The sequence below is a fragment of the Malurus melanocephalus genome, unplaced genomic scaffold, assembly GCF_030028575.1.
Source record: "Malurus melanocephalus ecotype Western Australia unplaced genomic scaffold, MMel_1.1 scaffold_1637, whole genome shotgun sequence".
NCBI lineage: Eukaryota > Metazoa > Chordata > Aves > Passeriformes > Maluridae > Malurus > Malurus melanocephalus.
Window position 1 is genome coordinate 13,514 of NW_026624869.1, and position 9,747 is coordinate 23,260.

Consider the following 9,747-nt stretch of genomic DNA (forward strand, 5'->3'; position numbering starts at 1 on the left):
GGGGCCGGCCGGGCCGGGCATGGGGAGAGTCCTCTGAGGTAAGGTGGTTGCGGCCGAGGCCGGGGGTGGCAGCCCCAGGGGTTTGGCACCGGGCTCCAGCGTCATGTGCCGGGCCTGCGCGTGGTACGCCCGTGCCAGGTTGCGGATGGACGCTTCCCGYGGCGGCACCACCGGGCACGGCTCGTGCGCGTCCGGCTTGCGGAAAAAGGCCTCCGACTTGACGTACAGCGGGAGGTTGCAGTAGTCACCTGGAGAGGGAAAAACAGTGGGTGAGGCTCTGGAGAAACCCTCTTGGCTCCCAACCTCAGTGTTGGGCTGTGGAGAACGCGTTGGGCTGTGGAGAACCTGTGTGATGGAGAACACATTGATCTACAGGGAACGTGTTGTGGTGTACGGAACAGATCCTGCTACAGAGAGCAAATTCTACTGCAGAGAACAGATCCTGCTACAGAGAACGGATCCTGCTGCAGAGAACATATCCTGCTATAGAACAGGTCATGCTACAGAGAACAAATCCTGCTGTAGAGAATACATTCTGCTATAGAATGTGTTCCAGCTACAGAGAACAAATCCTGCTACAGAGAAAAAAATCCTGCTGCAGAGAACACATTCTGCTATAGAACAGGTCCTGCTATAGGGAACAAATCCCGCTATAGAGAAAATATCCTGCTGTAGAGAACACATTTTGCTATAGAACAGGTCCTGCTACAGAGAACAGATCTGCTACAGAGAACAGATCCTGCTATAGGGAACAAATCCTGCTGTAGAAAACATTCTGCTGTAGAGAACACATCCTGCTACAGAATAAATCCTGCTATAGAGAGCACATTCTCCTATAGAACAGGTCCTGCTATAGAACAGAATCTGCTGCAGAGAACAGATCCTGCTATAGGGAACAAATCCTGCTATAGAGAACACATTCTCCTATAAAACAGGTCCTGCTATAGAGAGCAAATCCCGCTATAGAGAAAATATCCTGCTGCAGAGAACACATCCTGCTATAAAACAGGCCCTGCTATAGAGAGCAAATCCTGCTGYAGAGAACACATCCTGCTATAGAACAGGTCCTGCTATAGAAGGAGAACACTTTGTGCTGTAGAGAACACTTTGTGCTGTAAAGAACGTACCACGCCGTCATCCCAAAATTGTCCYGCTCCCTGCAAAGCAACGCCTGGGATGCATCAAGCTCTAGCRTTCAGTGTTGTACATAATGTCCTGTGATGTATCATAATGTAATGTTGTTAATTATATAATCCTAAATGTACATGATAAATATGATCATGTGAKGTAATACCAAGTGTGCAGTGTAGTTCAGTATTGGAATAGTAACGATGCAATGCTCAGTGTCTGTGGCATGTGACGGGCACAGATCCCATTCTGTAAAACGGGAAATATTCCTTGTACTCCGTGTCCCGCCTGTGCCAGCAGTGGGCTGTGCTGTGTTATACACCAGGATTCAGAGTGGCTGTGCTGCCATAAACAATAGATTCTGCTATGCTGTGTTATGGCATCATCTATAGTTAGTACCTTAATTTAAGGGTTTTATGTCTATGTATGGAAAAGCCCCTGTGCTGTTATATTGGCTCTTATAGGTGTTAGAGTGTTTTATTTCTGTTATATTTCGCTGTTGCCTTTGTGTTCTACAGCATCACCTCCAGCTGTAGGGCCTTAATTTAAGGATTTATATGTCCATAGATGTAAAACCCTGTTATTAGTTTGCTTTTTATATTTGCAATATATAACACCTCTATCCATAGACTATTACTGCTTTAATTGTATATATTGTGTTCTGTGAGGGCATGTTCCTCTCTTTACAGGATGTGGAGGGAAGGTATTGCAGGATATGTGGTATTAATATAGGATACAGCACATATAGATATAGGATTATATATATCAGCACCTTTAGTTAAGGAGTTAGGGTTATGTGTGTATATATATATATATAAATATATAATTTAAATGTATATATAAACATATAATATATATATAATTATATAAAAATTAATACATAAACTTATATATCAAATATATAAATAGAGAAAATGTTATAAAAATATATAATTTAAATATGGAGATATAAATTTGGATATAAAAGATACAATGAAAAAAAAAACCTACTCTTGCTGGCGCGGTGCGGGATGGGCACRGCCACGCCCTTGCCCCGCTCGCTGTCCTGGGGTTTGGGCGGGGAGGCGGTGAAGCGGCAGATGCCGGGCTCGGACGGGGTGCTCATGGAGGTCATGCTGTCAGCATTGTCCGTGGTGCCCGTGGTCATCTGGTCCGAGGAGCTGTCGGAGATGAAGCACTCGGTGATCTCGAACTTGGCGTGCTGCAGCTGCTCCTCCAGCTTGGCGTGCTCGTAGGCGCGCGCCAGCTCCTCGTAGGTGGACGAGGCGCTCTCGGTGGACACCATGCTGTTCCGCCCCTTGTCTGTGGGGAGAGGSTGTGTCACCTACCTGGGAGCTCTCCCTGGCACCAGAATGCCTTTTTCCACGTCAGGGGAATGCCCAGGCTGTCCCTGCTGAGATATACCCAGCCACCTTCAAGGCCAGGCTGGGCAGGGCATGGATGAGCCTGGTCCAGTGGAAGGGTGGAACGAGATGAGCATTGAACCCAACGTTCCAACCCAAAGTTCCAACCCAAACCACTTTGTTCTTTTATGATTCTATCTGTCCCCACAGCTGGCACGGCCCTGGCTGCTCAGAGCCACCTGGTAGKTTCTGCCATCACCCCAAACTCTGAGTTTGGGGTCTCTGTGTGCCCCAAGCACAGTGCCAGGSAGGCTCTGGCCCCGTGTACCTGTGTCCTGCGAGAGGCTGGCGCTGTAGCTGTCACTCTCGGTGACCGTGATGCCATGCTGGGAGCCCACTGTCCTCCAGTCCGAGGTGAGGGTCCGTGCAGGCGTGGACGCCTGGCACTTGGTGAGTGTCCACTGGCTGGAGTAGCGGTTGCGGGTGCTGTGCGCAGACTTGACGCTCTTCCTCGACACGGGGTCTGCACGAAGGTGACAGAGGTGACAAAAGTGACACGGTGGGTCCCTCCACATGCTGTCCTGTCTCCCTGGAGCACTGCCTGCCCCTTCTGCCTTCCCAGCAGCTGCTTTTGGGCACGGCCGGTTCTGGGGACAGCCTCCCCCACCCTGCCCTGTGTGTACACTCACTGGTGCCGGGGCGGATGTCGGACATGTCGATGAGGGGCCCCGTGTTCTGGATCAGGGCTGGGTGATGCAGAGAGACGCCCGTGCAGAAGCTCTGGGGGTTCACGGCCTGGCTGAACTCCGTGTCGGTCACCGGGATGGTGGCTTTGTCATCCCCTGTGGGAGGAAGCTGCAGCTCAGGCCTCTCTCTGCCCAGGCGATGTGGGCACCTGCTGGCCCACACTCGGCCCATCCATGGCACCCCAGCACTGCAGGGCAGGAGGAGATGGGAGCTTGGGCTGTGCTTACCCAACTGCTTGATGCCTTCCTTGTCCTCGATGAGGAGCTGAACCCGCGGGATGTCGATGTGCAGGCGGGGGCCCTGCGGGGGTCCCTTCACCGGCGTGTCAAAGCTGCGGTTATTCTTGCTGTGAGTGAGAGGGGACGCAGACCCGCCCATTACCGGACAGAGCCCCGGCGTCTCCAGCCGGGGAAGGGCTGGGGATTGCCACCAGCCAGCCCACCCGGGGCTCAGCTCTGCCCAGGCAAGCTCCAGTGTGGGTGCTGGCACCCTCGGGCAGGCAGGAGCAGCTGCTGTGCTGCAGAGGCACTGCCACAACATTCACAAGTGGGAGTCCCAGAAGTTCTGAGACTGAGTGAGGGCTGCACCGGGGCTTGAAAGCCACCAGGACCACCCCCAGCACCAACCATTCCCCTGCCTGCCCACCCAGACACAGACACAGGCAGATACGAGACTCACCTGATCAGCATTTCTGCCAAACTCTTCGCATCTGTATAGGAGACACAAAAACCAAGGAATTTTATTTTAGGGAGTTGTTTAGGGCACAACGACACAGCCCAGGAACAAAATCTGGGGTCCCATGTGCTGTGCCTCTGAATCCCATCTCACCTCGAAGCCTCTTCAGCCGCTTCTCCTTCCTCTTCTTGCGGATGATGAAGAGCAGGGCCACTCCCAGCGTGGCCAGGATCACGGGGCAGGCGATGGTGAACAACTTCTTCACGTCATCACTTTCCCCTTGGGCAGACTTGATCGGGGGGATGGTGCCTAGGGCAGAGCATGGCACTCAGCACCCTGGGCTCCCCAGTTTGGTGTCATTTGCCCCCTGGTTTGGTGTCATTTGCCCCCTGGTTTGGTGTCATTTGCCCACCCCGTGTCCCCCACTCACTGCCGTCGTAGTCCAGCGTGGCGAACTGCGTGGTCTCGTTGCCGCAGCCGGCGCTGTTGCAGGCCTTCATGCGCAGCTCGTACCAGGTGGCCTCGCGCAGCTCGGTCAGGAACACCTCGCTGGAGCTGTTGGTGCGAAGGCTCTGCCACACCCAGTTGCCTTTGGGCCGGTACTCCAGCACGATGGCGGTGATGGGGCAGCCCCCGCTGCTCCAGCCCTGCAGGTTCAGCCGGGCGTGCGTGGAGTTGATGTGCGTGAAGAGGTGCTGGTCCTTGCTGAAGGAGGGCTCTGCGGGACAGGGGCTGTCAGGAGGGTGGGGAGGGGACAGCGGTGTCCCCAGCGGGGCAGGGGCAGGGTCAGGGCGGGCCGGGCTCACCTCTGCCGTGGGTTTTGGCCTCGATGATCTCGCTGATGCGGCCGGCGCCCACGCTGTTCTTGGCCGCCAGCTTCACCTTGTACCAGGTGCCGCACTTGAGGCTCTCCAGCTTGAAGGAGCGCTCCGAGGAGCTGATGAACACATCCTTCCACTCCTCGCTGTTGTCCACCGAGTACTGGAGCACGAAGCCTGCGGGGTGAGGAGGGGGATGGGTGGGCACATGGGGGAGGGGAAGGGCTGTGGCTGGCACAAAGCTGTGCCCAAGCCCAACGCAGCCTTACTCCACCAATTCCTGCCTTACTCCACCAATTCCTGCCTTACTCCACCAATTCCTGCCTTACTCCACCAATTCCTGCCTTACTCCACCAATTCCTGCCTTACTCCACGCTCACGAGTGGTGGTGGTGTAAACTGCCTGCTCTGCCCACCACACACACCCAGGCAGGAGCCACAAACAAGAGCAGCGTGGGCACCCCTACAGAGCCCCCTGGTCACCCCTGGCCTGCCCCCAGCGCTCCCAGGACGGCCCCACTGCCCATTCCCACACGCTGTGATTGACTGGTGCGAGGCTATAAAGGGAAAGCCGGAATTAAGCAGCTCCCTCGGGAGGCTGCAGGGAAGTTGCTTCTGTCATTGCACACCGCCTCCTCTCCCGTGATGAGGAGTATTAGGAAGCACACTGTGTCCTAGATGAGCAAACCTGTTACGCTGCCGTCAACAAAGCGCCTGGAGACGGCTGCTCCGAGCTCCCGGGAGGGACACAGGGACACAGGGACAGCCCCGAGGGCATCGGGGCATCCCAGGGCAGCACATCCCCACTGCCCCGGCCGTGCTGACCAAAAACCGAGAGGTTTGGCTATTTTTGCAGGATATGTAGCCAATTCTCCAATAAAAATAGCAGGGAAGAGTAGGCTTCCTGCCTTGCTGTGTGCATAATGAGCTGCACAATGCAGGGCTGGCAGGACCACCTCCAGTGCCAACACCACCCAGGTACCACCGTGGTGATTCCAGAGTGTTCACACCAAGGATTTCTGTCAACACCCAGCCCCAGCTTGGGAAAAGCAGTGGGGATGTTTTTCACACCTTCCCAGTGCCAAGGATTCCCTGTGGACCTTCCCAAGGCCATGGGCACGTGGTTCCCAGCAGTGCCAACACCAGCCCCGACACCCCCACACCACCCACCCCGGTGCCTGCCACTGCTTATTTATTTATTTTGTACATGCGGCGTGTTTTTAATATTTCTAATCCAATTATAACCAAATTTATCAACAGAGTCCGCTGGAGTGAAAGGCTGCTGGCTGGGGAGATTTGCTTGTAATTACTTTCATGCTTTTAATTAATTGTAAGCGAGGTCTCCTTCCTCGCTCCCCGCTCCCCCCTCCACACGCAGCTGTTTCAACGTATAATTCATGAGATGAATCAGAGCAGAAAGGAGACTTGGGAAAGCTGGGATGCTCCTGGAGCCCTCCCAAAGCCCCCAGCCTGTCAGGGATGCGGGACAATTCCTGCTCTGGTGGGTTCAGAGTGGCACCAAGGCCAGGAGACACGGAGCAGCACTGGGGCTGGCCCTGGCCACCAGCACCCAATGATGTGCCACTCATCAGCTACCTCAGTCCCTGCAGCTTGTCCAAAAAACCTCACAAGCCCCTCTTTAGGGCTGGCAGCCCCTGCTAAGAGCTCAGAGGCATCAACCTTACTCTGAAGCATTTCTGAGGCAGTTTGGAGAGGGAAAAACTGAGGTGCAGAGTGAAAAATGCGGCACAGTGTGCCTGGAAATATGTTCTATGAGAATGGAACCAGTCATGGTTCTGGAATGAGTGTCCCATCACTCACAGCAGCCCTACCTCGGATGGAGCTGCCCCCATTGTCCCCAGGGATCCAGGCCAGCGTGATGGACGATGCCGAGGTCTTGGACACAGTCAGGCGGGGCTGGTCCGGGGGCACTAGGGAGGAGGGAAAGCTCATGAGCACCCCACACATGCTCACACACCCCAAATTGTGCCCCCAAAATGCCAGTGAGACCCCTCACTCATGCCTGGACTGGCACAAGCCTGCGAGGACAGACCCGGGCACCAGTCAGCGGGGATGGAGCGTGTCCAGGCAGGGCACACACAGAGGTGGAGCCCTCACCTTGCACCAGCAGGTTGATGATGATGGTGTCAAAGCCCCAGGTGTTGGTGGCAGTGCAGGTGTAGTAACCCGAGTCCTCGGCTTTCACCGAGCGCAGCACCAGCGTCCCGTTGGCCTGGATCAGGCGGTGGCCGTCCACTGTCACCGGGATGGCAGAGTCCTCGCTGCTGGCAGAAGGGCCACRTGAGCCGTGTGTGACACAGCCAGGGCCACATGAGCYGTGTGTGACACAGCCAGGGCCACGCAGCTGGCACCAGCCCCTGGCACAGCCCCCTCCATACCTGTCCTTGGTCCATTTGATGGCAGGGACCGGCTCCCCGACGGAATTGCACGGCAGCCTCACGTCCTTCATCCACGGCGTGGTGACGGTGCCTCCGAAGGAGATGATCTTGGCGGGGGCTGGGGGACAAGGAGGAGGTCAGCCTGGGGCGGGGGCTCATGCACAGACCCTCCAAGGTGTGAGCAGACCCCGCGCTGCCCCTCCCTGCCCTGGGGTCACCCCGCCGCTGCTTCCCGTGGCGCAGGACACAGCAGAGGACGTGTCCCCCAGGCTGGCAGCCCGTACCTTTGCTCGCAGGCTCGATGGTGACCTTCTCGCTGATGTTGCCGCGGCCGGCGGAGGTGACGGCGGCCACCCAGAGCAGGTACTGCTGCCCCCGGTTCAGGTGGGCGATGCGGTAGAACAGCTGGTCTGGGCTGGTCTCGTACTCGCTGGGGGCCTGCGGGGAGCGACACGGCGGAGGTGAAGCCTCGGTGAGACCCTCAGCGCATCACCCGGAGCTCAGCCCCACACCCTGCTCCGGTTTATCCTGCTCAGCTCTCCGCGCATCGCTCAGTGCCGCCCAGAGCCAGCTGGTGTCGTGATTCCTCCAGGGAGCCGGGCTGCAGCCCGAGGAACAGATGGCTGCACCGTCGTGGCTTCTTCCCGGCAAAGGACGTTTGCCTGGCACATGCCAAGCTGCAGCGGGGCCAGCCCGGAGGCGACCCCAGCCGGGCTGGCCCGAACCCTCTGCGGTCACAGCGAGAGGACGAGGGGTCCCCAAAACCACGTGGGATCACTCCTGCATCACTGACAGCGACTGCCCCAGCCCTGCGGTGGCCCTGGGGACAGGGCTGGCTTGTACTGGGGCCAGTCCCCATCGCACCGGGGCAAGTCACCCTGCCCCGAGCACGCCACGAGGGGAAGGAATGGCTGGCGCTGCACCCGACTGTGCCACCGCGGCAGCACCGGGCACGGATGGGGCTCCACGACCCCCGTGGCACAGGGTGGGTGCATTTAAAGCTGACCACTCATGCATTCACCATCGCACACACGTGTCCTTACAGGGACATGGATGTGAGTGTACCCCAAAGCAGACACACCTATATGAATATTGTATAGTATACATAATTTTTTTTTTTTTACCCAAATGACAGTTTTGACAAGATGCCAAGAAAACAATATCGGATCCCAGCGGTTTTACCAGTTGCTTTGATGAAAAGATTATGTTGCCCTGGAAACCAGAGGCTCAGATAGTGAAATGAGTTTGAGAAGGAGCTTTTGATAAGCACTAGTCTGCAGACCTCCCATCAACCTCTCCCTCACCAAGGAGGGATGGGGCCAGGTTGGATTTTTACTCATTTTCCGTCAGCTGCTGGCATGTTTCCCCCTCTGGAGCAAGCGCTGAGCAGGGCAGATGCCAAGGGATGGGAACAGAGAGATGATGGGACCATTCCCTGCTGCAGTGCCCATGGATGCCCTTGGACAATTCCGCAGTGCACCCCAAGAGCTCTCTGCTGCTGCTGCTGCTGCCTGGCATCAGCTCTCCCTCCCGTTCCTGCTTGGCCCGCTCAGCATTCCCTGGCACACTGTGGTGATTTCCAGCCCCATTCCCATCACGTACCGGCTGCCCCGAGCCGGGGCTGGAGCAGAAGATGGTGTATTTGCGAATGATGCCGTTGGGCTTGGCTGGTGGCAGCCAGGACACCACCACGCTGCTGGCAGAGGATGGCACCGCCTTGATCCCGGCTGGGGGACCTGGAACTGAGGAGGGAGAGCGTGGCTGAGCTGGTACCGGGAGATGTGACAGCAAGGTGGGAGATGTGACAGCATCCTGCTGTGGGGCTGGCATCCCAGCCACACCCTGGGCAGCAGCTGCTGGTGTCACAGCACAGGCAGGGACACGTCTGCCTCTCCACGGGTGGCTCCGCTCCCCGTGTGAGCTGGAGGCAGGAGGGTTAATTGCAGCCCAAGCTCTGGTTTAGAAATCATGATTGGCTTTTAATGGCCATCTCCTTAATCTGTCAGCCGTACCCTGCCCAGCTGCGCCTCCCTCCCAGCATCTGGCGCTTCCTAGGACACAGGCCCAGGGATGCTCTGCTAGAGAGCTAATGGCATTAAAGTAGGGCAGGCGGGGTGTAAATATTTAAATATCCGCACTTAAGGAAAAGAAAAAAAGGGAAAGGGAAATGCCCTGCCCGTGGCTGTACACGGGGGGTTTCCCCTGTGCCCTGGCAGCCGCTGCAGCCCTCGGGCACGAGAGAGTGGCAGTGCCACTTACTGTCCTCCTTGGTCTGGATGTAGAGCACGCTGCTGCGGACGCCGTCCCCCGCCTGCGTGTAGGCCAGCACCTGCACGCTGTAGTTGGTGAACTTCTCCATGCCCCGCAGCTCCACTCGCTCCCGCGTGGTTGTGATGTTCTGCATCTCGCCCCACTCTGCAGGAACACGCCCTGTCAGCCCCCGTGGCACCCCCGGGTCCCCTGTGTCACCCGCTCCCCACCAGCGCTCACCTCCGTCCATGTAGAGGGACCAGAAGATGACCCGGTAGCCCTTGAGCACCCCGTTGAGGGTGCTGCGAGGGGGCTCCGACCACGAGATCACGGCCACGTCCGAGGTGATGGAGATGGCCCGCACGTTCTCGGGGGGCTGGCTGGGCAC

The 9,747-nt window shown here is 57.1% G+C and overlaps 1 protein-coding gene across 1 annotated transcript in view; it reads right to left on the bottom strand.

Moving 5' to 3' along the window:
• Nucleotides 1-9,516, bottom strand: part of LOC130587213 (cell adhesion molecule DSCAML1-like) — an 11,960-nt gene extending 2,444 nt beyond the window's left edge. The window contains exons 1-15 of the mRNA XM_057388177.1: nucleotides 9,369-9,516; nucleotides 8,712-8,851; nucleotides 7,394-7,547; nucleotides 7,110-7,227; nucleotides 6,829-6,992; nucleotides 6,543-6,641; nucleotides 4,700-4,888; nucleotides 4,324-4,611; nucleotides 4,047-4,202; nucleotides 3,897-3,927; nucleotides 3,446-3,564; nucleotides 3,161-3,313; nucleotides 2,800-2,994; nucleotides 2,119-2,430; nucleotides 10-248 (exon numbers count right to left, since the gene is read on the bottom strand). Of these exons, the coding sequence (XP_057244160.1) occupies nucleotides 10-248; nucleotides 2,119-2,430; nucleotides 2,800-2,994; nucleotides 3,161-3,313; nucleotides 3,446-3,564; nucleotides 3,897-3,927; nucleotides 4,047-4,202; nucleotides 4,324-4,611; nucleotides 4,700-4,888; nucleotides 6,543-6,641; nucleotides 6,829-6,992; nucleotides 7,110-7,227; nucleotides 7,394-7,547; nucleotides 8,712-8,851; nucleotides 9,369-9,513 (2,502 nt within the window). The 5' untranslated portion in view covers nucleotides 9,514-9,516. The remainder of the gene's footprint in view (nucleotides 1-9; nucleotides 249-2,118; nucleotides 2,431-2,799; nucleotides 2,995-3,160; nucleotides 3,314-3,445; nucleotides 3,565-3,896; nucleotides 3,928-4,046; nucleotides 4,203-4,323; nucleotides 4,612-4,699; nucleotides 4,889-6,542; nucleotides 6,642-6,828; nucleotides 6,993-7,109; nucleotides 7,228-7,393; nucleotides 7,548-8,711; nucleotides 8,852-9,368) is intronic.
• Nucleotides 9,517-9,747: the final 231 nt, after the last annotated feature.